Source organism: Diadema antillarum, unplaced genomic scaffold, assembly GCF_040938485.1.
Source record: "Diadema antillarum isolate AM-2024a unplaced genomic scaffold, OU_Dant_1.0 scf00000117, whole genome shotgun sequence".
NCBI classification, from domain to species: Eukaryota; Metazoa; Echinodermata; class Echinoidea; order Diadematoida; family Diadematidae; genus Diadema; species Diadema antillarum.
Genome location: NW_027271006.1, coordinates 869,011 through 891,874, shown reverse-complemented (window position 1 = coordinate 891,874; position 22,864 = coordinate 869,011). Strand labels below are relative to the sequence as shown.

At 36.5% G+C, this 22,864-nt stretch overlaps 1 protein-coding gene across 1 annotated transcript in view; it reads right to left on the bottom strand.

Moving 5' to 3' along the window:
• Positions 1–22,460, bottom strand: part of LOC139719959 (uncharacterized) — a 28,095-nt gene extending 5,635 nt beyond the window's left edge. Inside the window, exons 1-4 of the mRNA XM_071631339.1 lie at positions 22,386–22,460; positions 5,087–5,207; positions 1,506–1,646; positions 122–456 (exon numbers count right to left, since the gene is read on the bottom strand). Of these exons, the coding sequence (XP_071487440.1) occupies positions 122–456; positions 1,506–1,646; positions 5,087–5,207; positions 22,386–22,460 (672 nt within the window). The remainder of the gene's footprint in view (positions 1–121; positions 457–1,505; positions 1,647–5,086; positions 5,208–22,385) is intronic.
• Between the last annotated feature and the right edge of the window lie 404 nt (positions 22,461–22,864).

Below are 22,864 nucleotides of genomic sequence, written 5' to 3'. Positions count from 1 at the left end.
AGGCATAAAAAACTGTTTACTTTTGGAAACATTATTCCCTCAGTTGTAGTATTAATTCCACAGTGTGGGGAAGCATTGTTGCAGATGTTAGTATTGGTTTCTAGCATCAACTGTAACATACCTGTAGACAATGTTTGCAACCCTCCAAAACTTCTTGTAACCTGGCAAGAGCGGCATCACATGAAATCTCCTCCTCTGTGACTGCATCTCCATCTCCGTTGGTACTCTGGGATGGAACCTGACCCCGCTTGATCGCTCTGCTGGGTCCATCGGTAGGAGTGCCTGTTTGGGGTGGAGGTCCCTGGGGTGGGGGTCCCCAAAGTGGGGATTCCTGAGCAGGTGGTGGTCCTGGAGGAGATGAGTGATGGTCGGTAGCAGGCTGAGTCAGCCTTGGAGGGGGAGAAGACAGGTCAGCTGTTGTGGGTAAGCCTTCCGGGGACGACTGATGCGACTGATCTACATGTAAAATTGGGTGGGAAAAGAAAATGGTATCAGAAAAGGCTGCTATATAATCTAATCAACTCCTTTTTTTTTTTTTTCTTGTTTTGGAAAGTGAGGGAGGCTGGGGGATAATCAATCTTTTTAATATACTGTATATATGGTTAATTGCACACCCGTTTTATTGCCAGGGGGAATTAATCTATTTCACATCTATGATTTCCCAGTGTGCATGCATCACATGAGGGAAAGTTAGAATGGAGTGCCGTTAGCTAGCTCAGAGGTTTCCAACCAGGATTCAATGCCACCAAAGCTTCATGACAGTTTTTACAATTTACACCTACTATGGAGGGGGTGGGGGTGATCTTTTTGTAACAGTTAGCTACAATGTATGCTACCTTTTTAGTGCACAAACTACATGGTACCTATATTTTCTTCTCATATTCAACCATCATTCAAAACACCACAATCTTTCATATAAAGAACTTGTGAATGCAAAGCAAATTATCCTACTCACATCCAGTGTTTTGTTTGTTTGTTTTTCCAGGACTGGGGTATATTCTGGACTACATGGCTTAATGTTTTTACCTTGCATACCTACAAAAAACTATAATGGGCCTATGTGGCCAAGGAGATACACTGTAGAGCTCTCATTTCCTCACAAGCACTTACAAATACCATACAGGTTTATACTTGACTTCACTTTGAAATCAGCTTTTAAATCAGTAGTTTAAAAGCAGGTATGTTGCAGTTCCAGCATTCTTTTTTGATAGAAAAATAATGCACATCCTTCTTTTCTACTATATCATATTTCAGTTTCACTCAAACTTTCAACACATAAGACCAAACCCCTCTGATTGTATATTTTCAAGTCTTGAGTCGTGAGATACAGACACATGAAATGTGCTACATCTGTACAGACACATCCATGTTTACAACATATGACAGTCCTGTTTGTAAGTACAATGCGTTTTATTTTAATGGACGGTCTTACTGTTACGAAAGCTATACAGGGATTGATTGCCTGAAGGCTGTTCAGTTAATAAAGACTTTAAAATTCCAGCCACCTTTAGCCTTGGGAGTTGAGTAGTCCTGAGGCATAGCTACCCGCTGATTTAGCAGTGGTCTTCTTGGAGACGACGTCTGACCCTGTGTCCCTGCATTGTATGCAAATGATGGAGGATCATTCCAGCCTTTGTCACGGTTACCTGAAGTTATGACACAAAAATGACAGGAAAAAAGGAAGCAATTGTGAAATTATTGTTAAAGAACAACAAATAAGTACAATGCCACTGGAGAAAAGCTCTTTGCAAATTCTGCTTCTTGTCTGCATTAATAGGGGAAGTGTGGGAGAGTTGAGCCACTGGGAGAGTTGATCCAGGCCACCTCACATCTTCATAGTGACTGACAGTAGTCAGCTGCTACCATTTCTTGTTCATGCCAATGATTAACTATAGTGTATGAGGCAGCCACGCTGGATGAAGCATGACAAAATAGTCAAAGACTAAAGTGAATATCCATTTGTCAGATATGTGGTTTTCTCTCACACCTATGGTAGAGGATAATTGTGAAGCAGTTAGAGAAGCAGATAATCTGTATATCACTTGTTTCTTTCAGCAAATTTCAACGGGTGTGGTGCGGTCACTTTCGTAGGCTTTGAGGGTTAGTTTAAATGGCGGCTGTGGGGAGAGTTGAGCCAACGTGTCGAGGGAGAGCAGTGCCATGGCTCAACCCTCCATTCCATGGCTCAATGAGTGTCATTTTTTGGTATAAAAAAGGGGTCTGCAATTGGATGAGGTGAGGAATATTGGAAAGGTATGTGGTGTTCTCGCCAGGGGTGACGCCCCACGGGTGATTTCTTCTTCCTCACACCAACAGTTGACTTGAAAGAAAATTTTATTCAGAGGGGTGAAGGTTCAGGTATGAGTTTCTTCAGTTTGTCTCCCTCTACAAGTTAAATTTGTTAAGATCGCAACTGCTGATCTGTAAATTACATTTTTGTAACAAACATGTTGGAAAAAAGGAACCAGTGGGACTCGAACCTGTCATCTACTGCTTTCCGGGCAGCGACACTACCACCAGGCTGTCCCTGGTTGCCGGCAGTGACACGATGAACATGGAACAAATACCCAAGCTCCGAAATTCCGACATTGTTATGTTAAGGAGTCCAAGGCGTCCAAGGCATAGGATAAATGAAAGAAAGATATTATTCAGAGGGGTGAAGGTTCAGGTATGAGTTTCTTCAGTTTGTCTCCCTCTACAAATTAAATTTGTAAAGATCGCAACTGCTGCTTTGTAAAACAGATCAGCAGTACAGATCAGCAGTTGCGATCTTAAACAAACTGAAGAAACTCATACCTGAACAGTTGACTTATTACGCAAATCCACTCAGGGTGCATCTAGAAATCCTAATCATGTGATCGTGGGTGGACCCCAACAACATCCACATTATCCATCTGATGACCCATAAGTCGAACAAACGCCCCTGCTACCTCTATTACCATTACACCATCCTTCCTTTAGATAGGTTTCCATAGTCATTTTCCTTCATAAGCCTGAACTTCTTGATATGATATGTAGGGCCTATAGCATAATGGCTCAACTCTCATCACATCCAGGGAGAGTTGAGCCATTTTGCAAAATATTTTTGTTGAAGTGTCACCACAAGTTGTTTGTGCTAGGTGTCTTATTGGGCTATCATATTATGCCTGACTAGATGTAGTTATATATCAGCGAACGAATTACTCATAAATTACACTGTATGTATAGTTATTGAACAGTATCACTAAATGTAAAAAATGGTTCAACTCTCCCACACCTCCTCTACATGTAGTTACAGTAATGTAGCATCAGTTTCTACCTGAATTTGAGGCAACTTCTCTGGTGCAGAAAATTGGTTGTGTTGACTCAAGCAAGATCAAGTGTGTGAGTGGTGATGATGTGGAAGTTTGTATGGTGTCTCAAATTTGCAACAGTTGAGGTGTGAATTTTGGGCTGCAATTGGCATTGGTCAAATTTGACATGCATAATGATAATGCAAACTGAATATATCAGGCTTAGACATAAAAATCAACAGTGATTGGTTATTACAGCATCCATATACTGTAGATATAAGTCCTGTAATAACACCTAATGGTCAGCGATGAACTGGTCTGAAAGGGAAAGCAAGGTAGGTCAGCAAGCTACAGTAGTAAAAAAGCGTGGAAATTTCCCGTCTTCTCAGGGTGGCAAACTTTACTGAAAAATAAGAATCTTCCAATATCACTACTTTACTACAGGGCAAAAATAATGCAAGAAACTGCATAGATCCTTACAAATAGCAACAATGCAGGACATACTAAAAATGAGAATAAAACTATTTAAAATAAAAGTGCTGCTACAGCCCATTGCAAAGGAGCCAGGCCGGAGCCAGGCCTGTACGCGTGGCCCCACAGAAATAAATAGGTATTATAAAATGGGTTCAAGAATGTAGCCAATGGGAGGCGCTGAAATGAGTCACGTGTGCATGCATTAATTTCTCACTAACATGCACGGCCTGACGTCACAATGTTTACACTAGCAGTGCGCACTCAATCAGATGTTACAAGTGCGTCGCGCGCTACTATACGCGCTGTCAATCCTGTAAACAACTTCTAGTTCGGGCTGCCGGCCGGCCTCTCTTGTGTGCATAACGTGTGGCGTACGTATACTCTTATACGTACAGTACTTATATGTGCGGGATTTCCGAGTGCGACGTGCATAAATGTTTGGGACGAACATCTTCGGACATCGATTCTTGAGCGAGTGCTACATGTAGCTGACTGGTATTGAACCACAAAGGTACGTGAAAAATGCTGTTACTATTAGTTTTCGACCCATTTTATAAAACAAATGATGCACAGGATTATTTCGTGGCGTTAGTGGAGATGCAGCTCACTCTCGGGTATTTACAATGTAGTGCAACATGCACTCGGCTTCGCCTCGTGCATGTTTCACAATTGTAAATACCCTTGAGTGCGCTACGTGTCCACTAACGCACTCTATCCTGTGCATCATTTGTATAATTTAGAATGATCAAGCCCATTCACAACCCACGCGTAGCTTTATAGCCAGTTGCGCACACATTACATGCCGCCATTTTGATTAGTCTTCTGTTACGTCACGGCTTGCGATGAACAGGGGGAGGTAAAAAAGAAGAAAAAAAAATCAGCGTAGCAAGCCCTGTTCGGCGCACGCAAACCGTGACGTAACACTAACAGAAGACTAACCAAAATGGCAGAAAACACGTGTGCGTGCGCTGGCTATGCTTTCAGACCCTGTGACTTGATCATTCTAGATCTAGAAGTCTACCTAGTAAAGTAGTACTGTAGTAATACTAGTATTGTAGTTCTAGGGGTTTAGACTATATTGTCTAACGTTAGAATAGTTCTGTGCGTAGCCCCCCACCCCATTTCACAACAAAAAAAAGCCAGGCCATGCGCCTGTACATAGACCCCTATTTCACAACTTAAATCTGAGTCTCCAAAAGTCCAGTACAAGTTGAATATTTGCCGTTTTGTCAATGAATGTCACTCATTTCTGCTTACACCTGATTGCTGGAGCCTGGAAATGAATCATTTAGCTCTGCTCTGCACGAAAAAAATAGTCACACCTGACACCTGCACCTTACCCCTATGACGCACACTATCACCAAGTTCTGCAAGAATCTTCAAGGTTGAAGGAAGCAGACTACTGACAAGAAGAAAAAAAAGAAGAAGACACGATGCACGTACACGTGCACCAACGCCACACTGCACCAAATCACAAACATGAAATTGGGTGCGTCGGACTGATCCCTAGGCTCTAGCATTTGGCACCACCATGGCGCACCATTCAGTCCCCAAATACTCACGCTCGAGTCCGAGATCTTGAACTTTAATCATTTTGAAGAACAAAGGTGCCGGTCGGTAAATACCTACCTAGTCTAACTTTCTCTTCCATACTGCCGTAAATTTTGCCCCCTCTATCTGTTGACGAGACACTCTGCGGCCTCAACACGACATCCAGCCCAGCCAGCCACGTCGGCGTTGCGTTACAGAACCTTACCTTACGTTGTGTCACGTACGTGTGTGTGTGTGTGTGCGTGTGTGTGTGAGTGTGTGTGTGTGTGCGTATGTGTGTGTGTGTGTGTGTGGGGGGGGGGGGGGGGGCAAGTTATTTAGAAAGGACATAAAATCTTTAAATAGGTTACAGTATATTTTTGATGAATTCGGGAAAATAAGCGGTTTAATTGTAAATAAAGAAAAATTTAATTTTTTGTGGATGGGTAAGGATACAGAGAAACACTGTATTATCTGTATCTGGAAAATATGTTGATGCAGTTACAATTTTGGGGGTGAATTTTTCAAGAGATGTGAGGGGGAAGAATGAGATTAATTTTAAAGAAATATTAAGTAGAATAAAAAAGTTGTTAGGATGGTGGAAACAGCGTGATTTAACACTCATGGGAAAAATTGATTTGTTGAAAACTTATGCATTATCAAGGTTAAATTATGTTTCATCACTCATAGTTGTTCCTCAATGGATATTTCCTGAATTGGATAAGATGATTTTTGAACTTTTGTGGAATGGTAAAGACCGGGTAAAAAGGAATAATGTATCAAGATTATGTTAATGGGGGACTGCGAATGATAAATTTTAAAGGACAAGTTCACCTTCATAGACATGTGGGTTGAGTGAATGCAGTAATATTAGTAGAGCACATCATTGAGAGTTTGAGGAAAATCGGACAATCCGTTCAAGGTTATGAATTTTTGAAGTTTCTGCTCACTCAAGGCTGGACGAGAAGACTACTATAGCTTGTGATATCACATGAGCCGGATTGGCCAGAAGATATGATATTTTAAGCAGGCAAATAGACGTACCGACAGCTGACCAAGGATACTCATTACAATATTCTTTTTGAAAAAAAAAATGATAAAAGGAAAAGAAATTTATAGATAGGCCCCTAAGTGTTTGGCGTAAATATTCTAAAGAGAATGGAAAACGCCACTAAACACAAAACAACAACAACAACAGCAACAACATCACATGAGTACAACGATATAAAGAAAGAATAAAGAAAATCCAACATATTTTCACTTTTCTCGCATAACAAAAGAACACTTGACTTCTCTCTTTCAGAAGGCAGGGGGAATAATATTACCCATAACATATGTCAGTAACAAGTCGAAGAAATGTGCACTTTATTCAAAAAGTAAAGTTTGTGAAATTCTCCTTTTATTTTCTTTATATGGTTGTACGCATATGACATCATACACTGTAGTAGTCTTCTCATCCAGCAGTGACTACGCAGATACTTTAAAAATTCATAACTTTTGAACGGATTGTCCGATTTTCCCCAAACTTTCACTGATGTGTTCTACTAATATTGCTGCATTCACTCAATCCACATGTATATAAAGGTGGACTTGTCCTTTAAGTTGTTTGTCAAACGCAACGTATTATGTGGTTGAAACGTTTATTGTATGGTGAGAAGCAATCTGGGTGGAAAATGTATTTTGATTTTAGTTTTTGATCAGTAGGAGGAAGGTTCTTACTTTTATGTGATTATAAATGGTCTAGATTGACATTGACAAATCCAGTTCCACCTTTTTATTTAGAAATGGTTAAGGTATGGCAGGAAATGGATAAATGTAGGAATTTTGAAGATGAAGTGATGAATCCAGTTATATTCAATATTAGAAAAATATGTATAAAAGGGAAGATTATTTTTGATTGTGATTTATATGAAAAGGGTGTTTATAATGTACATCATATTTTACAAGGAGGTTTTATTAAACCCGTTGGGTATTTTCGAAATTTAGGTATCATGGGAAATGGTATATTTAAGATAAATAATATTTATAATGTTTTTCCAGAAAAGTGGAAAGAGTCCACAGGGAGTGTAAGGTTTCAGCAAATTAATGTATGAAATTATGATATACAGGTGAAGATTTTTGGTAAAATATTAGAATTTCAAAATATCAAGTCAAAAATAGTGTATGAGTATTTTGTTACAGCTTTACAAGAATTGTATACCCTTGAAATAAGATATGGTGAAGTGAAGTATGATTTCAGTGATAAGGAAATTAGAAATTTATTTATTAGACCTAGAAGCACGACTTTACTTAGTAAACATAGGGAATTTCAGTTTAAGTTGTTACACGGGGTGATATATACAATGGAACATTTGTTTAAGTTTGGTTTTGTGAATGATAATCTTTGTTCTTTTTGTCAATTGGAAAGGGAAACTTATTCACATATATTTTTTGATTGTGTGAAAGTAAAGCCGATATGGCAGTTTCTTATTGAGTTTTATGATTTAGTTGAGTTAGAAGAATTAGAATGGAGAGATATCTTCTTGGGTTTACGAGGTAGTTCAAATCGAATCAAATGCGTGAATGCCTTGATAATTTTGATGAAAATTGTAATATTTTGGTCAAGAGAACAAAATAAGTTACCCAAGAGGGAAAAGATAAAGAAATTTGTTTTGGATTTTATAGAGGAGGAAAAGAACGTTGCGGTTAAAGCAGGTAAACTTGGTTTTCATTTGCAAAAATGGGAGCAGTTGAAACTTTCATAGAGTCAGATGTATGGTCAGTTTAGGTTTTAGCCGTATTAATGTTTAGGAATTGGTATTTGTATCAGCATTAAGGTCACTTTTTTATCCCCCCATGTAAAATGTTTAGTTAGCTTCGGTTTTAATTTGGTGTGTGTCTAACTGTCAAAGAAACAGGTAACCAAGATACCACAAGTATGTAGTGTGATTTGGAGTGCAAATGTTGGTTTTTGTGAGTGCGCACTGGTGGGTATGTTGTTGTTGTTGTTGTTTTGGTTGATGTCCAGTGCATATATGGGTGTGTGTGTTGAGGGAAGGCCACGGGGGGGGGGGGGTATGTTAGTGGGGAAATAGGTGAGGATGGTTAGGGTTATAGGTAGATGTAGTTAGGTAAGAGTAGAGTAATGGTTAGTGGGGAAATAGGTGGGGATGGTTAGGGTTAGGTAGATGTAGTTAGGCAATAGTAGAATAAGGTTATTTTGTGCTGCACGGGGGGGGGGGGGAGGGGTGGTTGATAGGTTAGATAGAAAAAAAATGTTGAGTTTTGTTCGGTTAAGTAAAGAATGCTTTTTTTAATATGTTTCAGGAAATGCTGTATTCTCAAGAGAGTGTAAGAGAATTTATGTAATGAAGTGGATATTGAGCAGTATGATCAAGTTGATCAAGAATTTTTTTCCCTTTTAAGAGTTATACTTTATCTGATATATTTATGTATATAGCGTGTGCTCTGCCAAAAAAAAGAAAAAAAAAGAAGTTAAGTAAAAAAGAGATTGAGTAGCACACATTTCTTATTAGGTGTGTGAGTGATAAGGCACATTCGGATTGGCTTGATTAGGCTGATCAAAATAGTTTTTTTTTTTTCTGAGAATTATGCAGATTTCTATGTCATTTCTCATAAAAACAGGGTATGATTTGGTAAAAAGAATCAAATATATTGTACTGTATGTTTGAAAAATGATTTAGCAGCACAAGAAAGAAGAATACAGCTGCTTTCTTTTTTGTAGGTAGACGTATTAATTTCATTGTTAATATGGATTTCACATTGAATGAAACTCAAATAAAGAATATTATTAAAAAAAAAGTTGAGCATAGGGGTAGGTTGAGCCAATGTACAGCTAGTCAGACACTCCAGTCAGTGGTGCCATTAATTTTTGTTGATGACCCCATGGCATCACCCCTAACCCGACCATATCATTTTCCAAATTGACGCAGAAGTTTTTGTTACCTTTGCTGCAGAGACAAAAAAGAGATTTAAAAAAAAAAATCAAATATTCGACCTTAAAAGTGAAAACGTGTGAGAAAATAGGCTTAGTTCATTTTTCTTCCATCAATGCATCATAGCTACAAGTCATACCACGTTCAGGATTGTGAAGTCAACGTAGGCCTCTGGCCCTCAGGGTATATGTGGGTCTCCTGACCTCCTGACCTAAGCACAGTATTTGTGTATTTCTGTGGTCCTCTTGTAATGTTAGGACTGGGTAAATTGAGTAGTAAATCGAGGCAACCTTTGCCCCTTGATCAGGGCCCTGTTTTATGAAGAGTTAAAATTGATTATATAGTTGATTTCAACTGTAAGTCTATGGCAGCCTGTGTAGTAAGAACATTTAAAATCGATTTTATCTTTTGATAAAACGGGGCCCAGGTCTGGCTATTAGTATTAATCTTGCCAAACATAGGGAATTTATAGTATTCTTGTTTTAGAAATGAAACTATAGCAACCAATAATTTCAAATATGTTGTAAAAAGGGGGAATAGATAAGAGAATATTGATTTTCCCCATAGTTTAGCCTTTTTATAAATAGTTGAAATGCAAATCACAGTCCTGCTAGATGTTTTAACTTAATCCAGATATATAGTCATGTCCTCGAGTCGCAATTTTGATTTTTTTTTCATTGTGTAGAAATGTTAAATATGCCCATGTCAATAGGTCTACTAAAACATGGTTGAGAGATGGTGAAGACTGAGGGCTTATTTCTTCTTCTAAGATATACTTTTGTTTGTTATGCTCGACAAGGAAAAGACATTTATGATGATGCACAGTTAAGCATATCTGAAAATGATTCTTTTAAAGTATATAATTATGTGTGGAAAAGTTACTGATTCTCTTTTTTTACCCCTATAATAGCTTCAGATGATTTAAATTAAGTTTTGAAATTAGATGTAAATGAATTAGCAGGGTATGGTGGATTTCACACAAAAGTAGTAATACATTCTATTGATGCAATTGTGTCTCCTTTGAACAATATTTTTGATGCGTACATGTATATTGAACAAAACATTTTTCCAGGTTCATTAAAGATCGCCAGTGTGTTACCAGTTTTTAACAATGGTGATAAAATGTATAGGTAAATAATCACAGACCTGTCTCCATTTTACGATTTTCAAAAGTAAAGTATTAGAAAAAGAATAGTGTATGAAAAAAATTGACTGTTTTATACAAAACATGACATTTTAGTATACTAGTATCGGAGACAATTTGGTTTTAGAAAAGGGTACTTTACATCACATCCATTTGATTCAGTATATCTAGATAAACTTACTAAAGCTTTTGAAGTTATTACTGTATAGTCAGTTGGAGGGTTTTTTTATATTTTATTTGATAAGCTTAGTTTTTATGGTATACGGAGAATAGCAACGAAATAGTTTCAGAGTTATTGAAATGATAGAAAGCAATATGTTTGTATAAACAATGTTAGTTCACATTTTTACAGATATTTCAATTGGTGTGCCACAAGGATCAAATCTTGGACCACTATTCTCCTTAATGTATAGGATGATTTGCAATATGTAAGCGATGTTTTATCTGTAATTCTATATTTGTTGATGACACCAGCCTACTTTTATCCTGAAAATATGTTACAATGATTAATCAGCTTGTTAATAATAAAATGGAAAAAAAGTGTAATCATGGTTTTTAGCCAACAAATTAAAGATCCTTATAATTATACAAAGACAAATAATATGATTTTTGAATCTCGGAATGAAACTGTTGATGTAAATTAAATAAATATTGAATAGTCAGGATCTTGAATATTCAGGATATCTTGAATATATTGAATATCTATATCTTGAATATCTATATCATATATATATATGATACTGAATATTACTTATATCACAATTTTCATACACACGGAGTCCTCGACGGATCTTGAGATGCCCTCACCTTCCAGAGTAAGTCACAAATTTTACAATCTGTGCGTTTCTTGTGAATTCCTCTTTTCCATGTAGAGTTAAAGAATTAGAGTGTGTTGCTTACTTGGTTATCTATCGAAACCAGAGTTAATATCATTATGATAATTGTATTCATGTTTTAAACTTACGTGATTCAAAGTTCCTTATACTTATTATGTACTCATATGTAAGCGTTCGTTTATTACTTTGTATTACTTTATATGGAAATAAAGTAATTTTGAATTTGAATTGAATTTGAAATATATAATTAATAATGGTGAGAGAGTTAAATTCATCAACCTTTTCGGTGTTATCACTGATGAATGCTGAAGTTGGAAAGATCACATTAATCATTATTTCTTTTTTAATATCAAACGCAATTTTAGTACTGAATAATTTGAAACATAACATTACCATTTAACATTTTAGTAAATATATACAATGATATAATTTTATCACATTTATCATTATTGTAATTTTGTATGGGGTAATTCTCGATGTATTGAACACAGAGACTTTTTAAACTTCAAAAACGTGTGATACGTACAATAACTAAATCACATTATTTGGCACACACTACAGAATTGTTTTTAAAGTTGCATTTATTGCATATTTATAGCATCAACACATTTCAGATTAGATTACTTTTATTTATCTACTCGCTATTCCATCACGAAAGAGTTACAACCTGATTTTATTTGGTTATTTCATTTATTTTGATGATTATATAATTTTGATGTGAATATGTTTGTCACCAGAAATTTCCATAAAATGTATAATCCTTTTTATAGATATAATTTTCGAGAATAGTCATTTCCTATAAAGGTCCTGTAATTTGGAATAATATGTTAGATGAATTTAAACAGTGTTCCACTTTAAGTGATTTAAAAAGGAATTATACATTTTATTTGTTGCAGAAAGAATAATATGCAGTACATTGTAAGTTTTATTGATTGCCTGTAAGTTGTTCGTTCATGTATTGCATGTTATTGTTGTTGTAGCTCTTTAGTTTATTTGTATTTGTCTTCTGAGTTGATTACCGGTAACTCTTTGCCAGTGCTTTTTTTCTTTCATATTCTTGCCATGTAAGATCTGTCTTCCTATACAAACTTTTTTTTTGTCTTTCCATTTTCATGTTGCTTCACTGTCTTATTCCTTGTTTCCGTTCATGTTCTTTAATGTGTATTTGTCTTCTCTAACTTTAAAAACACAATTTTTAAAATGGAAATTTATTAAAATATGTATAAGATGCAGTCCACCAACGGTTAGACCTTTGATAGGCCAATGGCCTTTGTCATTCCCTCTCATCTGCTGCAGTTCTTACTGTTTTACTGTGTTTATATTTTACTGTAACTGTCCTTGTACTGTTTGTGTTTTGATTTGAGTATATTTCGGTGTTATTTTCTTTACATAATTATTACACACATATTATGTCTATGCATATGGATTTTTAAGAATTGTGAAATTAATTGAAATATTGAATTGAAATGAAAGAAATTTGCCGGTCCATGTCAAGGACTTCCCGCGATAGCAGAGACACATCAGAATGACGTCAATTTCACGGCAGCACTGTGGCCAGAAAGACGTCGTAAATTGTTTACCATTTGTTGTAATTTTGCTCAAATGGCAGACTTACCAAAAGACGTCTTAGACGTCAGAAAGGTGTCTTAATATGTCATTTTGACATTGATAAACAAAGAAAATGGACAGCATTTAGACGTCTTAGGCTGACATCAAAATGTCGTATTTTTATCAAATAGAAGACGTCAAAAAAACATCATCTATTAGTGACGTCTGTTTGACGTCCAGGTGGTCATACAGAGACGTCTTAATGACATTTGAATTATATAAAGGGGTACAGAAAAAAGAGTTTTTTAATTCGTCTGTTTGATGAAAATCGATATGAGCAAATACTGTGATGTACGTCATTTTTCAGCCGAAACAGATTTATCATTGTATACCATGACAAGATTTATAGTCCAGTCAAAATATGGAATGACCCAAAAGTAATTGCAACAGAAACCATTCTACTTGCATTTAATCTGGAAGAGCTATCAAAACAACATATCAAAAGTTCCTTAAAATTCGAGTGGTGGATCAATGCCTAATTTGCGTAAATTCAAAATGCCGGCCACCATAAAACCTATTAATGCTTATATCTTGGGACATAGAACCCATAGAAAGTCAGTTCTTGTGTCTAAACCTATGTGGTTTTTTTTTAGGTCAAGGAGTACAATTATGACATCAGTAATAACTAAAGAGTATGTCTTTGTACATAACTTGCATAAATTTGCATATAAATGCATTCAAAATGGCCGCCATAATGGCCTTTTAATATCTCCGTACATAAAACTTGTAGAAGGTAAATTTTGGCATCTATATTCTTGTTTTTTCATGTCAATAAACATAATCATGATGTAAGTTGTAACTAAAAAAGCATTCCTACATACATAATTTGCATATATATGCATATGATTATATGCAAAATGGCTGCCATATTGCTTGTGTATGCCCAATTATTGCATCTGTAAGTGGGTCTCTTATATCTTTGTGTCTCTTATCTTCACTGCCAGGAGTAATTGCTACAGTATACCTACATTGAGGAGTAAGTCAATGAAAATCTGCATAAATATACATATAATTATTGCACTTTTTTGCCCTAATTCTTCCCTCCCTTTCTCCTTATCGCCACTCAGTGAGTGGTGACCTATATTCCTACAATGTTGTATTGTTTAGACAATCATTTCTGATGCCATTGTCCTCGTCAAGCGCTTGCTTATGACGATTGTCTCCTGAATTTCTGTACATCAAGAATTGCCTGATTTGTCTTTGAGCAAGAGATATACTGTAGCCTATATAAGCATTAATAGGTTTTATGGCGGCCATTTTGAATTTTTGCAAATTAGGCATTGATCCACCTCTCGAATTTTAGGGAACTTTTTATATGTTGTTTTGTTAGCTCTTCCAGGTTAAATGCAAGTAGAAAGGTTTCTGTTGCAATTTGTTTTGGGTTGACCCACTTTTTTTTCATATTTTGACTGGACTATTAATGAAGCTTTGGGCAACCTTATTTACAACCTTATGCATCTATAAACTTAACCAACTCCTAAAGTCCTAAATCCTATATCTTATACCTATACCTATACCTATAGTATATTATACCTATACCTTTACCTATACCTATACAAAAATACGCATACCACCTATATATTCGTAGTTACTGGACTGTTGTATGACGTTTAAACAGGCAAAAAGGTCAAAATTGTGTAATCAGCCTGATTAAAATATGAAAATATGTCTTCATAACACAAGTTGAAATTAGTTTGACAGAGATAAGAAAGAATTTCTGACATAATTTATGTTTAAACTTAGCATAAATACTGTAATTAATAATATTTTTTTCTTATTTCCTTTATTTTTTGGCATACTAGATTCAATCTAATGAATATTCAGACAGCAAACGTATGACGTCTTTATGACGTCTTTATGGTCACAAGCATCAAGACTGATGAAAATCATCTCATATTAAAATATGAAAGTTGAAGCAACAACTTAAACATGTTTAGCATTAACTTCTAGTATTACAATGTCTTTTTATCTATTTCCACTTGTTTCTAAATTACAGATTCTCTCTTATGCTGTTCCAATATGATTATATATCAGTTCAGTTCAGTTCAGATTTTATTTCTGCATTTCAAATTCAATACAAATCAGCAAATCAACAAAATACTTACATAGTCATTTACAGAGCTAATATTCGTAACGTTTGGATCATACATACATTTTTTTTTTCGAGAACGAATATCATATATAAAAGGAAGCAATAGGAAATGATAAAAATGAAATGCAGGGGACCATCATCATAAGCTAAGCTTGACGAGGAAGATGGCCCCAGGTAAAGAGATACATAAAGAAAATCTTGCCACTCACTGAGTGGGGGGTAATTGTGCGAAGGGCACAATATATTTAATATATATTTGATATATTCAATATATTGGCACAATATATTTAATATATATTTAATATATTTAATATATATCTATATATTGAATATATTTATATCTATCAATTTTATCGGTTCCATCATTTATTGACTGCAAATCGAGCATGTCGTTATTGTTTGCTATAGCTATGTACCTGACATTTCAAACATCTTACAAATTAGTACAAAATGAATATTGAGACTATCATTGTGTTTAATTTCTCATTAATATATACGGCACAAAAATGTAGTACACAATAATTGTATGCACATACTAGTCCCTTTTTATGAAAATGTATATTCGATATAAAAGCAACAGAATCCAAGTTCCAAATGGCATTAACTGGTATAAAATTTCCAGTTAGGTTCATGAATGTACAAACCGCCGACTGACACAAAAGAAAGGAAGCCATGCGGGATTTCTTGTCTCGAAGTTTGTTTTGTTTTGTTTTGTTTTTTATTGTTCTATATTTTAACAAATAAATAAACCATAAACATAACAATACAAAAGCATGGATGAATAATTGTCAAGTACAGCATTAACATGTGAAATATGAGGAATCTACGTAGAAGCATTGCTGGTAGGGTGTAGGTTCCCAGAAGTCGTGCAGTTTATTTATTTTTATTTATTCTGTCTTCTTTATACAGGGTAGTCTCTTCAGTACATAAAACTGCTTTACAAGAGAGCAGTGGCGTATCTAGGGGGGGGGCAAGGGGGGCACGTGCCCCGGGGGGGGGGGGGGCGCAAAAAAAAAGAGAAGAAAGAAAAAAAAAGAAAAAAGGAAAAGAAGAAGTAGAAGAAGAAGAAGAAACAACTGACCGGAAGGGGGGGGGGAAGAATGGTGGGGGGGGGGGGGGCAGAAAACCAAATCAAAAGAAAGATAAAAACAAAACATAATGATGACTCGGACAAAATGACAATGTTTATTGTGTTCACACAAGAATTCCATGTTATGTAAGCTGAAATACAACAATTTTCGGCTCGCTCGCTGCGCTCGCTCTCTAACTTTTATATAGAAGAAGAAGGTGAGAACAAAATGTGATGATGGCGCGGACAAAATGACAATGTCTATTGTGTTCACACATGTCATTTTATGTTTAGCAGGCAAAATGTTTCACGGAGCAGCGGCTGCAATTTCTTTCGTTCTGAAGCGATCGCCAATGGGATCAAAAGAAGGCGCCACCGGTTTCGAAAATACGGGAGGGGGCGCCAAAAAAAATCAAACAAGATAAGAACAAAACGTAATGATGACGTGGAAATATACAAATTTCGGCTCAATCGCTCGTACTAATTTAGAGTATTTTTTCAAGTCCTCATTTTGTTGGTAAAAATCGTTATCTATAAGGCCGTCACTATATCTTGATTAGAATTGTAAGATTTGATAAGCAAAAAATGACAAGATTTCCATGTTTTGTAAGCTGAAATACACAAATTTTTGGCTCGCTCGCTGCGCTCGCTCGCCAAAATTTATCAAAACAAAAAGGAGATAAGAACAAAACGTCATGATGACGCGGAAATATACAAATTTCGGCTCACTCGCGCGTACATGGGGAGGGGGCATTTCATGAAGCAATTTGTCAGATATCTCGTCTGACAAACTGTTAAAAGCTACTGAAATCCTTGCTTCTGATTGGCTGAGAGCAAATTTTGTCCGACAAGTTGTCGGACAAAATGCTTCATGAAATGCCCCCCTGATTTAGAATATTTTTTACAGTACTCAGTTTCTTGGTATAGATAAATCGTTATCTATAAGGCCGTCACTATCTTGATTAGAATTGTAAGATTTGATAAGCAAAAAATGACAAGAATTCCACGTTTTGTCAGCTGAAATACAAAAATTTTCGGCTCGCTCGCCAAAATTTATCAAAATTCATTACATTTAAATCACTTTCAAAAGACCCCTTTTAAGGGCTTGAAAAGCATATCATGTGGACTTTGCTTAAAGTCCCTACCGGGATCGGGTTGGGGTTGAACACTAGTCTTTTTCAGAAATTAGGGACGCAATTTTCGCGCTTGCCCCGGGCGACGTTTTCCCTAGATACGCCACTGCAAGAGAGCCCTGTATTACATACAAATATTAACCCGTTCCTTACGGGAACCTGGTTTACCAGGTTCCCGTGGGAGCAACTGATATACGGGAACCTGGTTTACCAGGTTCCCAAAATGAAGACAAGGGTGCCTGCTTCAGTGGCCTAAATTCATGTTTCTTTGTGTTAAAATGCTCAGAAAAGTGGGTTTGATAAAAAGATCAGAGTTTATTCTATCAGGATTTGTTCTCCTGCTGTTAAAAAAAAAGGGTTTTACCATATTATGTACCTTTTCCTGATTTAGTTTTTTGCTTGTTCTGCTGTAAACTCGTACGAACATGTACATAATGATCAAGGCTGAGATCAGTTAGAAATGCGGGTTCGCTGACCCCAGTCACCTCATTCAGGTACCTGGTTTTGTGTAGAACAAAAGATTCTGAGAGCTCATCAGCGCACGCTCTATTCATACCTCGCACCCGATCGATATTTCCATTGTTCACGGGCACATGTATATGTACATGTAGTTGACCATAGAAAGGGGGACACAATGAACCGCTTGACTGCCTTCACACAGCTGGATTACCAACCTGTGTGCCTCTCTGTCGACGGACGAAAAGAATCTCGTTTGGGGGCATTAAAGGCACTCAGAGAATTGCGGAAGGAACGGGTTAAAATACAATTTACAATTCGAAACAAATTTGAAACAGTCTAATGTTACAATCTATAGCAATATATTACAGAAAGTACAATACAAAATACGACGGCAAGTTAAAACGGCAATCAAAGTATAAAACTGAATATGATATAAGTTAAATAAAATGTATAAAAATGTAAAATTAAGATACGTCTTACATCTTAAATTCAGGATAACAGTATACATTTATTATAATCAGTAAAACATCACCCATGATTGAAAAAACAAACAAACAAATACAATCTATCCATTATCCCCTATCCCCTATCCCCACCCCGCACCCCACCCCCTTTCCGGATAATACAGTGCAGTTCCTGCGGCAAGATGTTTTTGGGTTGAAAAAATAAAGAAAAAAAAAAGGTGTATACGGTCGGCAAGAATATGTTCAGCTAAAATGAAAACAAAAATCAAACTCTCATATTTCCATGATTTCTTTGAATATTCAAATTACACATAAATTCGTATATAAATAAATAGTCACTGTTTGGTTTGGGTGAAAACTCAGATGGGAAAAATATTTAAAAATTAAAAATAAAAAATCCAAACTTAAACGTTTACACTGTTTCTTAAAATTTTCAAACGACACAGAAGTTTGGGCTTGAATAGGTAACATATAAAAATACAATGTGCCTTGATACGAAAATGTTGACCCCATATATTCTGTACGTGGTTTCGGAACAAAAAGAGGATTGTTTGCAGCATATCTTGTATAATAATATATCGGTCTATTGGAAATTAGTTTCTTTAAATACATGGGTGTACGATTATTGATAATTTTAAACATCATTATACAATGATTGAATTTAATCCGTTGTTGCACTGATTGCCAATTCAGTAACCTTAATAAATTATCAGTTAATGTACATCTATCAGCATTTAATAATTCATTATCATTCTAGCATATCTTCTTTCAGCGCGTTGTAATCTTATTATATTACATTTTGTCGTATTCCCCCAGATAATGCTACAGTAATCCAAATGAGGAACAAACATAGTATCATACAAATCAATAAAATTCTTCTGATTCAAATAAATTTAAATTCTACGTACATTTACTGTTACCCATGAAAGTTTACTCACAAGGTTATCAACATGTTTGGCCATTTGAATAAAAAATAACCCCGAGGTATTTCATTTTATCTACAATTTCCAATCTGAAATTATTACATATAATATCTATGTCACAATTTCTTTACATACTTTTTTAATAGCACCAAATATCATAACCTTCGTTCTGTCAACATTAATATACATTTCATTTCTATCCATCTAATCAACTATCATATCAAACTGAGATTGTAATATAATCTGTAATTCTTCCTTGGTTCTTGTTTTGCAAAAATTACAGTATCATCGGCATATAACGAGAGTTTAGTCAATAACATATACTTCATTTCACAGATATCATTAACATACATACTGAAATCAATGGCCCAAGGGTGGAACCTTGGGCGATTCCTGTTTTCACCAAAAGAGAGTCACTCAATATACCTTCGAATGAAACACATTGAGATCTGTCTGTAATATATGACTCGAGCCATCTATAGGGCCTACTCTGTACCCTTTATACAATACAACCACCATGAGGTATGACATCAAAAGCTTTCTGAAGATCTAAAAATACGCCACCTGTTACAAATCCAGAATTCATGTTTTGTAAAATATGTTCAGTTATATCAAGAGTACAAGAATTTGTAGAATGTAATGGTCGAAACCCGCATTGATTATTGGCAAGTAAAGCATGTTCATTCAAATATCCATACAACTGTTTATAAATTCCTTTTTCTAAAATCTTACTTACTATTGACAATACAGATATAGGTCTATAATTCAAAGGGTATGTTTTATCACCGCTTTTATATATTGGAATTATTTTGGCAGATTTAAAATCTTTTGGTATACTTCCCGTTTTAAGGGAACAATTAAATATATAGGTCAATGGTTTTACAACACTATCCGCAGCTACTTTGAGTAATAATGGGTGCACTCCATCAAGACCATAATAATGTTTTACATACATCAATACTCTTCAATTCTTTTATTACAAATTCTTCTGTGATATCCGTAAAAGACAATATGCTGTCAGTTACAGTTATATGCTGTCAGTTAGCAAACATACACAAAAGAATAGCGTATGAATACACATAGAATGTGATGAGATAATAAAATAGATGAAATGTATTACTTAAGCATAACCGTGATCGTCTACTGTGTGAGAGAGAGCAAATAAAAAAAAGCATCCCAAAGCTCTGATTCCCAAGTAATACACATTGATGGAAGCGACTTGAAGCGATTGTTTTATTGTGAGTTGTCATTTTTTGGCGCAAGATATTTAATTTTCTTTTAGTAATAAAAAGAAGAAATTTACTTGACATTATCCAAATTTAAGATATTTTCATCAAGTTGGAGCATCAAGCACCACGTAAGAGTCACAAACGCCATACTGACTAGTTTTGATAATAATGTTTTCATAGGATACCGTGACATTTCATTGCACATTTGAATGATGACAGCCATTATGGTGCTCTATCTATTCCGTACGAGAAAAAAAACCCACCCACCCCCGCCTCCAGTGCAATTATTCCACGGCTAAATACTGGTTACTGATAAGGTTAGAGTAAAGATTAGAGTTAGGTTTAGGTTTAGGGTTACAGTTTCGGTTAGGGTAAGAATTAGGTTCAGGATTAGGATTAGGGATGGGTCAGGGTAGTGGTCCAGGGTGATTGCCAAGGGGGTGATAGATGACGATTGTGAAGTCGAGGTAGGTCTATATGGGTCTTTATTCTATCCTAGCCTTTTAAGGATTTGTGTGTTTCTGTGGTCATCTTTGTAGATTAGTGCGTTTCTGTGGTCCTTGTTATGGGACTGTGGTAATTGTGCAAAACCCTTAGCTCTTGGGTGATCATCACATTCCGGGTTTTATGGACACAGACAAACACCTTTTCCGATTTATTCATGCATTTCACGTCCTCCTCGAGATTATTCTCCTGCCTAAATTCAAATTAATTGTCTGCAATGGCCAGTCATACAAATTTCACGCTTTACGTGAGACATAAAAAAAAGTTCAAACCCAACTCTAAGAAAGAGTGGCCTGTGCAATCTTTGCCTCGAGAAAATCATAATCATCCGAAACAAAAAAGCGCTTAACGTCAGTCAGTCTCTGACAATTACCATAGTTATAGTCAGTGACCAAAGCTTCTCAGCCAATCAAAACCAAGGATTTTATTGAAATCGTCAGCGCTGACTATATTGATGAAACACCCCGGGTCTCGCCTATCACTTTACATGTAAACATTCGTCGCTGCGTTTCGGTTACACGCACCGCAGAAGAACACCGATAAATCAAGACATACAAGGTCGACCACTTCCAGCATCTCGAGGTCAAGGCGTGTCGTTTGAACGTAACTAATAGTTACGTTCAGACGACACGCCTTAACCTCGAGGTTAGGAAATCTTGAGGTTAGAGCTTGTAGTTAGGGACCGTGAAGACGCACTCGTAGTTTAGCTATAACCTCGAGTATAGATCGATGTTAAGAGCCACGAGAAATCTTATGGTTAGCGCTCCAACCACGAGCCGGGGGGGGGGGGGGGGTCCCACTCGTAGTTACGCACCGTGTGGACACAAAAATCAACGCACTCAAAGGGGCATGATTTTAACTTCGAGGCTAAGATTCGTCGTGTGGACGCACGTCGAAAGTTAGGGGGGGGGGGCAAGAGCTTAATCTCGAGGTTTCGTAACCTCGAGGTTAGGGTTTGTCGTCTGAACGTAGTCCATTTGAGCTCAATAACTGCACAGTGACAATCAGTTATTACAACTCTCCAAATCGAAACAGAAGCAAAAATAAAGTGCAAAGACGTTCAGATGTTTGAAGTTCGCCCGTTACAACTGCATAATATCTTGAAAGTTGGAGTTGAATGATATACATTGATGAAAATTTTTCAATTATTCGAGATGTTGGTGATGATCTGTGTACAAGTAGTCAAATGTGGCTTGATCTATATCATAGTGTATAGCCGGATTCACATATTTTCCCAATTTACCTAGGGGATAGGTTATAATCATGATATTGACTGGCCTTGAGGGAGATACCAGATAAATATTGCCCGCACTGAAAGAACATTGACTGGTATCTCCCTCGAGGCCAGTCAATATTATATGAATATTCAACGTGTATATCTTGAAAATTTGTATACCATGTTTGTTCATTGCAGTTTGTTCTAGATTTTGAAAATATTCTTATTCTTCATCCCAATTATCACAAATTCTGAAACTCTGTCCTCAGTATAACTAATTTATAGTTGTTCAAATGTAAAAATCTGAAATTCATCCGGAGGTCTCTTTTATTAGTACTGGCGGACACCTTCCCCTTGCTAGCCGGTGCTGCGTTGGGATTCCCTGGACAGCGCCCCCGTGACTGCTCAAAACACTTAGTGATATCAACAGCCTCTCTTTCACTCTACACCCCCCCCCCCGCCATTCCCACCATCTCCCCAAGCTTTGCCAACTATACCCATGCAGATCCTGTATCCGCTGCTCCACTTATCTCCACCTTTCTCCTCCTTGGTTCCCTACCACCTACTCCCATCGCCCCGACCCACCTCCAGCTCCTTACCGATCGTCCAGCAAATCCTCTGCACCCTTTCCACAGTATGCAGCTTCGCTCTCCACCCGCTTTTCTCACACTCCTCTCAACTCAGCACACCTATCCAACTTTCTTTCCCTTGCCTCATCCATCCTCGTCTCTCAAGGCACAGTCAGTAAAAGTCACCGTAGTACAAGTCAAATAGAATGTGCCCAGTCTCCATCAAATACTTTGTACAACAGGGATTCACTCTCATCTACTGTATATTACAACCCTGTACTAGATGATTTTTTGAAGGAAGATGTTTGCATGGTGTAGTACATAAGTCCTCACTCCTGAGGACGGACAGTCAACTGTCCGAAACGTTGAGTCCTTCCTAAACCCTTCTATTTTTCTTGGTTCACATT